The sequence below is a fragment of the Gekko japonicus genome, unplaced genomic scaffold (assembly GCF_001447785.1).
Source record: "Gekko japonicus isolate JY-2015 unplaced genomic scaffold, Gekko_japonicus_V1.1 scaffold49, whole genome shotgun sequence".
Lineage (NCBI taxonomy): Eukaryota > Metazoa > Chordata > Lepidosauria > Squamata > Gekkonidae > Gekko > Gekko japonicus.
In genome coordinates this window covers 457951-468310 of record NW_015173674.1, presented here as the reverse complement: position 1 = coordinate 468310, position 10360 = coordinate 457951, and the positions used below count along the sequence as shown (strand labels likewise).

The following is a 10360-nucleotide window of genomic DNA, read 5'->3' as shown; positions in this document are numbered from 1 at the left end:
CCAGATGCCAACTAAGGGTTTGGAATCTCTCCCTTAGGAAAAGCAGGGACTATTGAAAAGAGATTCTGGTGGCATATTGTTCTGAAAACCAGAGAGGATATAGACCATCTCGTGGTTTGTTTTTTAATGTACTGAAAAGTACAGGATTCCCTCTCATCCCTGGACTGGACTGGGTGGGCTAATCTCTGTACAGGGAGGCAGATAGAAGGTAGGTGAACAGCTGAGAAGGAGGCAGGGAAAGGTGAGAGGACACAGTTGTTGTCAGGGGGAGAGAAAGAGAAAATAGTGCAGGAGGGGAAAATGAGATACCCCTGGCAAGTCCTTGCAGGTCTCCTGCTTGTCTGCTACTAAAACTCCTCTTTATCACTTCTATGTTTCTCTGTCTCTCTTTTTCAGGCATTTCTTAAACATACTTCTAAACCAGTTTTCAAACCACACAATGTCATCCTCATGTCATCACACAGGCATCAAACAACAGGAAAGATGTGTGAAGGTTACCTGCAATGAAGTAATAGACAATGGCATTGGAGCCTTCATCAGCATCCACTGCTCCAGTGACATTCCCCACAACAGTGCCAGGACGTGAGTGTTCAGGAACAGAAAGAACCTGGTATGGGGGACTTCCTCTCTGAAGATCAGATCATGGAAAAGAGAGAGAAGGTGAGTTATAGGGCAGTAAATATAAAATCACATGATGTCACAGAGAAAAATACTAAACAATGTGCAGTACTATCCACTACAAATGAGGTAATATGTACACAGCAAAATTATCTAGTCATAAATCATTAGCAGTTATAACTCAAACATTTTAAAAATTGCAAACATCTTAAAATTTAAAATCACAAACATTTCAAAATCATAAAATTTGCAACAATTCCTTAAAAGAAGCAAGAACTCCTGCCCTTATCTTAATTATCTTTTTCTTTCTGAGAGTGGTTTAATTCATCCAGGTTTTTCAAAGAGTAAAAAAGCAGGTTGCTTACCAGTAACTGGTGATCTTCGAGTGGTCATCTGTGCATTCACACCCATGGGATCTAGTGCGCACGCACTGGATCGATTGGTGCTGTAGCCAGCTCTTTTAACGGATTTTCGCGCCCAGTCCCTCGGACATGCGCAGGAACCCCACCGCGTATGCCCAGAGGGGTGGGCATGGACATCCCGCCAGTTCCTACAAACCGCTGCAAATCAACCCCTATGAAAAATGTAGAAGCTGACAACAGCAGGGAAGGAGGGCGGGTGGTGTGAATGCACAGATGACCACTCGAAGATCACCAGTTACTGGTAAGCAACCTGCTTTTTTACTCTTTGAAAAACCTGGATGAATTAAACCACTCTCAGAAAGAAAAAGATAATTAAGATAAGGGCAGGAGTTCTTGCTTCTTTTAAGGAATTGTTGCAAATTTTATGATTTTGAAATGTTTGTGATTTTAAATTTTAAGATGTTTGCAATTTTTAAAATGTTTGAGTTATAACTGCTAATGATTTATGACTAGATAATTTTGCTGTGTACATATTACCTCATTTGTAGTGGATAGTACTGCACATTGTTTAGTATTTTTCTCTGTGACATCATGTGATTTTATATTTACTGCCCTATAACTCACCTTCTCTCTCTTTTCCATGATCTGATCTTCAGAGAGGAAGTCCCCCATACCAGGTTCTTTCTGTTCCTGAACACTCACGTCCTGGCACTGTTGTGGGGAATGTCACTGGAGCAGTGGATGCTGATGAAGGCTCCAATGCCATTGTCTATTACTTCATTGCAGGTAACCTTCACACATCTTTCCTGTTGTTTGATGCCTGTGTGATGACATGAGGATGACATTGTGTGGTTTGAAAACTGGTTTAGAAGTATGTTTAAGAAATGCCTGAAAAAGAGAGACAGAGAAACATAGAAGTGATAAAGAGGAGTTTTAGTAGCAGACAAGCAGGAGACCTGCAAGGACTTGCCAGGGGTATCTCATTTTCCCCTCCTGCACTATTTTCTCTTGCCCTTTCCTGAACGCCCCCATAGCCTCTCCCCTTTTCCTGTTTTCTTTTCTCCTTCACAGCCAACCTACCTTTATCTGCCCCCCCCCACCATCTTCAGCTTTCTCTCCTCCTACCCAGCATCCTCTACCTGGGGAAACTATGGCTCAGTTATATGGTACTGGCCACTGTGTTACCCCAAATGCTATGTGTTGCCCAAAAAGGGCTGTCTCCTTTTTTTTGTTGGGAGAATTAGCAAGCAGACAGAGCTTGTGAGAGGGGGGTAATCTAGCGAAATTGGCTACCAGTGTTTACAGGGATCTTTTAATATATGCAGGGAGAGTGGGCAGGTTCAGTCGGTTTTGACAGCAGAACTCCCACCTATGGTTATTAAGAATATGTAACTGTTGTTATTACACATGTACTTAAACACAGACATAAAAGAGGCAATACAACCAATGCACTTTAACATTTAAAATAAACTCTTTATATAAACAAAGCATGGAGGTTTTCATATAAATCCTCATTCACTTCTGGTTGGTTGCTATTACTTCATAGCAATGAATCTTCAGGATATTACTGAGTACAGATATCTTCAGCATCCACAAGGATGCACAGAAGAGAAAAAATACTAAGCACATAAATAATACATATATTGTAGGTCCATATGTTGTAAGTTCACAGATACTGGAACAGCATATGAGGTTTCCAGGCTGTACTTGGGATGCTGCAGCTCTTCTCAGTTGACTCCAGGATTTACCTGCAATAATTCAAGGCAGGCCTTAACACAGCAAAGTCTATATAGGCCTCTCCCCAAAATGTTGCCTCTTTCTGGGCCAGGCTGAACTGCTGGCTGCTGGGAATACCCAGCCTCCTTTAGGGAAGGCTACAAGCACTGAGCATGCTCATTAACTAAGTATAAAAGGGGGGAAAGGGAGTTAATTGCCACACCACCTATTGGTAAAAGCAGGCGTGGCTGATCCCTGTATGCTGTTAACAGCTACAAAACTGCATAGGAAATAAATGCACACTGGAAAGCAAACACACAAGCTGATAGAAATATAGGAATGAGAGGGAAATAGGAGGGTGTTCATCGGGGTGATAGCTACCTGTCCAGAAGAGTAGAGATCTGCGGATAAAGGCTGTGAAATGAACCAGTGTCTCACAGAAGGACCCAAATGGATTTAGGGGTGAGTTGTCACTAGGCGCCCAAGACAAGACACACAGCAATGGAGCTGTGTATGTCTAGTTATAGGGCAAAATGCTACCCGGGGGCATGGACAAAGAAACAGGAGATGGTTGGGAGGATTTCTGGATGTAAAACAGGGTTTGAGGTGAAACTCTGAATGCTTCCTACAAATGATTTGGAGTGCTAATGGTTTTCTAATTAAACTAATCAAAAAGTAGAAATACTACTTGATGACCCTTCTTTTGTGTGGGATAGGAAACCTGTATGTTAGGGGATGCTTTTGTGAGAGAAATGTGAGTGGACGGAAGATTAAGAGCCCAGGTGGATAGCTCTGGGGCGAGGCAAGTCTATTGTTCCAGCGTATGCAGACCTTAAGGTGAAGGCAGAGGTAGCAGCATGGTCAGACCAGGATCTTACACCTTTCCAGGGTCCCTGCCTAGACATGTATGTGAGACTTGCCATCCTGGCATCCATCTTGTGTACATTCAATCCAAACTGGCATATGGACTCCTGGGGTGCTATAAATGAAGGGTGCTCATTTCCAGATAACCCCTCAGTAAAGAGAGAGGGTCTGCTTGCTTACAACTGGGCCAGGCCCACTTGCATGGTAGGGAACCTGCAAGGACTTGTGGGGGGACACCTCACTTTTTTCTATATCCTCCCAGCACTATTTCCACTTTCCCTACTTCTGGCAATCTCCCTATCCCAGCACCATAAACTTCAGAAGGGCAGTGGAAATCAGGTCCCCGCCGGGCTTTCCCAACAGCAACACACAAACTCCAGCGGCCAGGCCCTCCAGTATTTCCCGGTGGGGTCAATACTCCCGCCCTAGCTGCAAGGTAGCATCATGAAGCTGCTCAGGCTGCCAAGTTCTCAAGTTCAGTCAGTACTTTTTGTCTTTGTAGCAACTTAGCAAGTTCATAGGAGTCACAGGGCTGGTTTTGCTTGTCTATCTTTATAAAGATAATAGGGTGAAAGGATATTCAGTGGATAATACTACCTTTGAAGAATCCCATTTTAGGAGCCAGCAATTACTTGCTTTGGAGAAGGTAAAGTCAAGGTTCTCCTTAGGCTATGCTAACAAGTGGCTAAAAACCTGGGCAGAAGACTGATTTACTAATGGGACACGTGCATGGCCGCAATATTCCCTCTAAGCTCCTACAGTGCACAGATTCTACCTTGTGAGTGAAAAAAGCTAGTAGCATTAAAAGTTGTGAGCGAGTCTACATTTACTATCACATAGTTTTTTAGATTACTTCCATAACTTTTTAAAAATCTCAAAATAAATTCATTAAAATTATTTTAATCTATATTTTAACATTAATTTAAACATTATAAGAGAAAACAGAATCACGTCAAATCTCACCCACCCCTTTCCACTATATTGGTAACCTGGCCTCTGGAGAACAGGTCTATTTATTTATTTATTTAGATTTTTTTACCACCCACCCAGCAAGGCCAGCTACCCCTTTCCACCATATTGGTAGACCTGTCCTCCAGAGAAAAGATCTAACCACCCTTTCCCACTATATTGATAGACCTGGCCTCTGGAGAACAGAGGTGCATTTGGCGATTCCCTAAAGGAGGCTGGGTATTCTGAATTCTGAGGTGCATTTGGCGATTCATACTGAGTACCTGGTATGTGAGCAGTGTAGTTATTAGAGTGTTGGTCTAAGATTGGAGAGACCACAGTTCCCATCCTCAGTTAGCGATGAAGCTCACTATGTGACCTTGGGCCAGTTACACCCTCTCAGCCTAACCCACATCACAGGATAGTTGTTTGGTTTGTTGCTTAGTTGTTTGTTTGATCAAATTTGTACCCCACCACCTTTGATAAGCAAAGCTTGTGGTGGCTTATAACAAATAGTTGTGAGAAAAAGAGAGAAAGGAAGAAAGTATTTAGTTTCATAAACAAAATAAATATTTACTCTGTCACAGTGAAGGAGTTCATGAAATCTTTTTTGACTGAGATTCAGACTAATACAGGGAGGGATTTAAACCACATGACTGTTGATGGCAAACGGTTCTTGGAAATATAAATACTTCAGTATTTAAATAATTTAATATTGATTATGGGCCTGAGCTGGGTTCAGCCCCATGCCTCCACCACCACCCCTGCCGTTTCCCTGCCTCATTCTGTCCTTCTCAGCCATTCAACAACCTCCTGTTGATTTGCCTCCCATCTTCAGCTATATTTATTATTTATTTACTTCATTTATACCCCACCTTTCAATCCAGTGGGGACCTGTCATGACCCCAGAGGGGTCTTTGGGTTTCGCCGCCACCACCCTGGATTTATGGTCCCTTGGGAGGCCCAGGGTACCTTCCCAAGCCCCTTTTCAGCCGAGAACACGCAGGCGTGATTGACCCAGGCAGAGAAAATAATTACACAAAAAGGGTTTATTAAAACAACAATGGGGCAGGGAAAAACAAGACACGGCAAGGTGCTTAAAAAGGGTATAACAGTGTGAAAGGAAAAATAAACATAACCTAACGCAGCTGTCTATTACTCCTAACTGTTTTACTTCCAGGCCCCCAGCCTGCCTAACACTCACGCTGAGGGATCCTTTCCTCACAGACCACCCTGTCTTCTCACTGAGATCAGGTTGCAGAGAGACGAAGGACGGAGGGATCTTCCTCTTCCCAGCCCAGCCTCTCACTAAGATCAGGCCGCAGAGAGAGACGAAAGACACCCTTTTCCCTCAGCGAACAGCTCAGATTCCTTCTCCCACCAGACTATCACAGTCTCCTCTCAGACTGTCTTCCCAACCGACTCCAACGGTCTCTTTAGAATCCTCTCTGACTCTCCCAATGCCTTCTGAGAGTTGTAGGCCTAGCTGCCTCCTACTGCCACCCAGGCCTCTTAGGCTGGCTAGGCCGTACTGGCACAGGCCAGATCATGACAGGACCAATGCAGCTTGCTTACAGATTTCTCCTCTCCTCCCTTTTATCCTCACAACAATCCTGTATGGGACTGGCCCAAGCTCACCTAGTGAGCTTCTGTGGCACAATGGTGATTTGATGGCAGGTCTCCCAGACCCTGGTCTGAAGCTCTGACTGCTACACCACGGCTGCTTTCATGGGGCTGAACAGTAGCAAGCAACTAGACCTATCCAAATAGTTTCTACTTGTCTTGAGAAGCTTTACTTTCCCTCCCAAGCAGCCTCCTTCTACTTGATAGAAAGAGCCCAAAGCTATTAGATACTAGAGAATGAAAGGGGGAAGAACTCGAGGAATTTCTGTACCCATCTGTGTTTTAATACAGATATGGAATGGAACAGTTTTAAAATACAACAAATGTTTTATTTTTCTAGCTGGTAACAAAGAGAACAATTTCCAGCTGAGTAGGGAAGGGAAGTTGCAGGTGTTACGAGACATGGACAGAGAGAAAGAACCCTTCTACTCTATCGTAGTGAAAGCGTCTAGTAATAAGAACTGGGCACCACCTCGGGGTCACCGTGCAGCCAGGTTCCAAACCATGGACCTCAGCACTGATCCTACCTTGCAGGATGTACGGATCTTTCTGGATGATATTAACGACCAGCCTCCCCGGTTCACCAAGTCAGAATATACAGCAGGTAAGGTATTTCAATGTGGCTGTCTAAGCAGGAAGCTGCTTTTCTGAAAGTTCTCTTACTAAAGAGTCGAATGAGACTGCCATCCACTGAGAAATGTTTTCCTGGGAAAAGATTCCAGCCAGAAACTTGGTCTCCTGAAGACAATTGTAGCAACAGCAGGGAGCTTTTGAAAGGGGAGGGGTTCTGAGGCACCCATCACTATATGGCAAACAAATCTGCCTTACCCTTCCCTTCTGTCTGCTCATGTTAACCCTCAAAGCAGACCAGGCACCTGCTGCCACCAATCTGGTTTGCAAATTTTACTATAACTTGTGGAGAAAGATTACCCTTCACACACTGGGCAGTGCCTCCTGCTGACACAAGGTGGGTGCTTCCTAGATGTAGGGTCTGCAGGCAGAGCTTGGCAACCAGTGGGAGACCTGGAGGACAAGGACACTGGGGAGTGCTGTCGGCAATGGTGTGATGTCACTTTCCAGGGGAAAACATGGAAGTGATGCCATGCCGAAGAATCACTGGAAATTCTATGTTAAAACCATATGCATAACTAAAAAGGGTAAATCTTTTTTTCTACAGAATCAGTACTTTAAAAATATTTGTAAACAATATTTTAATATGTTATTAAATATTAAAGCTGGAGTAGTAGTTCATGCCTGCAAAAGGCAACTTTTAAAAAATGAAAGCATAGGCAAGTTTTTCTTTCAGGGCTGTTAATCTTTTAAAAGTTGGGGGGGGGGGGATGTATTTTTTTCAGAGTTTTTCTCTCTACCCAGCAGATTTATGCTGGAATGCTCCCTAGAGGTCAACATTAAGAAACAGACTTCTAATTTGAAAAAATTAATGAGTTCTACTGAAGTGTACCAGTGCCCCAAGGGGCCAAATAATATTTTTAATTGTTTTAAAATATTTTAATTAAAAAACATTTAAAACTCCCCCCCAGAGGGTTTTTCTATTCCTCTGTGTTATTTCAACTGAGTGACTAATTTTCCTTCCTGTTCTGAAAGGAGTTGCAACTGATGCCAAGGTGGGTTCTGAGCTTATCAAGCTTACAGCACTTGATGCTGATGTAGGAAATAATAGCCTGGTCTTGTACAGCATTTTGGGGATCCGCTACATCAAACAACACTCCAACGACTCTGAAGAGGTAGCCAACATCTTCAGCATTGGTAAGCATTACAGCGGCCCCTCATAAAATCTGTGTCTATTAAGCTGCCAGTTTCTCACTGCCTTGTGCCTGTGCCTGTGAAGTAATGCCTGTTTTGTTTATCTAATAAAGGCAAGACATGGATGCTGATAGACTGTTCATCCTGCTTTTATTTTGGTCTGTAACAGCGAAGAGATGCTTTAAACCTTTGTTGCTGCTCTTCCAGTAACTAAGGGCACTTTCTTTCATCCTCATCTTATCCAGACGATCTTCAACGTGGCCTCTGTGCTTCACACCCATGGGATCTAGTGCGCACGTGCTGGATCAATCGGAGCTGTACCAAGCTCTTTTAACGGATTTTCGCACCCAGTCCCTCGGGCATGTGCAGGAACCCCACAGCGCATGCCCAGAGGGGTGGGCGCGGACATCCTGCCAGTTCCTTTCTTACCGCCGCATTGAGAAGACCTCTTCTTCCTCGGTCCGATCGGTTCGCTGTTAGCTTTCGCCTCACAGCTCTTAGGAATTATTTCCAAACTTTGTTTTACTTTAATTTTTTGTTGTTCTTCAAAAACAATTTAAAAAAACCTTTATTTTCTGCTGAGGGGGAGTTTACCTCAGGCCTTCGGGCTACCCCCCCCTCAAACATTCCCTCTTCTTCTTCGCTTCTTTTATGGAGAAGAAGTGGGGATTTTTCAACAGGTGCAAGGGTTGTGGCAGCAAACATGCTCCTCCTGATCGTCATACCCTCTGCATTTTTTGCCTCGGGGAGTCTCATCAGCCAGAGTCCTGTCGTCACTGTGCGCGTTTCTCCAATCAAATGCGAAAAACCATGCTGCGCACCTTAAAGTGGCACTGCTTGAATCGGCCCTTGCTCTGCCTCAGCAATGGAGGAGAGACCGTCTAAATCGACAGCTCCGACATCGAGGCCTGCCTCCGATGTCGACTGTTCGATGCCGAAGCTCCCGGCATCGAAGGCACAATCGTCCGCTCCACGCCAGTCAAAAAGAAGGTTAAGGCAAGTAAGGATCATAAGTCCGCGAAGAAGGGCACCTCCAAGTCCCTGAAGGCGGCAAAGAAGGGGAAGGAAGCGGTGTCTGCACTGGGTGATACCCCTAAAGTGCCTCCCACTCCAACGGCAGTATCGATATCAGAGGCCCAAGTCCCTCCACCGATACCGACCATCCAACTATTGGATTCCCCCATCCCACAAATGGAGCGTCCTTACTCCGACATCAAAACAGTAGAGCTCATAAGTTATCAAATGGATGCAGAGCCTTCTCCGTCTCCTTCCCCGTCGTCGACATCGACGGTATCGGAAGCTCCCGACATTGATCCACGTTGGCACCGATATACTTCATGCAACACGCAGCGTCACCCTCCACGTTCGGTCACTCAATCTGTCGACATCGACAACCAAGACTACAGGGACGGCTCCCACAGACAGGCTACTGCTTTGTCAACAAGACGTCCACGGTCCAGAAGTCGCTCCCCAAGAGTCTTCCTGCCCCCTCCACCACCAATGTTGTGGGATCAACAACAGTTGAGGTATTTGTACAGGGCTTATCGACCATCCATGCCGTGGTTGACTCCGGCGGGCTATTCTGATTGGGATCGCTATTCGTCCCACTCTGTTCATAGGTTGAGATCGCCCCACAAGTCGAGACCTTCAGCATTTCTGTCATGTCCTCCTGTAGTCGATCCTTCACACCATACTGTGGAACCAAGTCGTCCTCTAAACCCTCCGGTCACTCCAACCCCGGTTGTCGTCCAAACTAAACCCATCACTTATCAACAGGACACTTCGGTCCAAATACCACAACAAGACTCCTCTGACTTCATAGAAGAGGACTCAGATACGGAGGCTTCTGAGGCTTATACTCCCCAGACCATACATCTCCCAACCAGGATGTTGCTGAGGACCTACCCCCGTATCTCCCTCCGACAACCTTACATCTTACACAGATCTAGTCAAAAGAATGACCCACTCTTTAGGCCTCTCTGTCGTCCAGCAACATCCGCAGGCAACAGATGCATTTTATGATATAGTTCAGCTGGATACCTCTTCCACCTTGGCATTGCCCATGTCTTCAGTCCTTCTGCAGGCAGCAAAGACACCATGACTAAAACCTTCGTCTGCTCGAGTGTCCACAAGGCGACTGGACCATATGTAGAGAATCTGGGCCTGTGACTCAATTGGCAAAGTCTCAATTGTGTCCGGTCCAGTGAATACAGTATATCGGCACAATACTGGATTAGAAGACATGCATGACTCAAAATGTGCCCTTTACAGCTCTGGTTTATCCGCAACTACGACCTGTCGAAAAATGCACACAATGTCGTCCTATCCCCTCTTCCCAGCATACAGGACTCTTTACTTTGGTGGACTATCCCTTCAAATATCCTTCAGGGAGCGCCCTTCCACCCTCCGTCACCCAAGGTCACCATTACAACGGATGCTTCCCTGACGGGATGGGGTGCAAACTC

At 45.1% G+C, this 10360-nt stretch overlaps 1 protein-coding gene across 1 annotated transcript in view; it reads left to right on the top strand.

The window, feature by feature from the left end:
• Positions 1 to 10360, top strand: part of CDH23 (cadherin-related 23) — a 797360-nt gene that overhangs the window by 769245 nt on the left and 17755 nt on the right. Inside the window, exons 55-57 of the mRNA XM_015422891.1 lie at positions 1637 to 1766; positions 6472 to 6735; positions 7737 to 7898. Of these exons, the coding sequence (XP_015278377.1) occupies positions 1637 to 1766; positions 6472 to 6735; positions 7737 to 7898 (556 nt within the window). The remainder of the gene's footprint in view (positions 1 to 1636; positions 1767 to 6471; positions 6736 to 7736; positions 7899 to 10360) is intronic.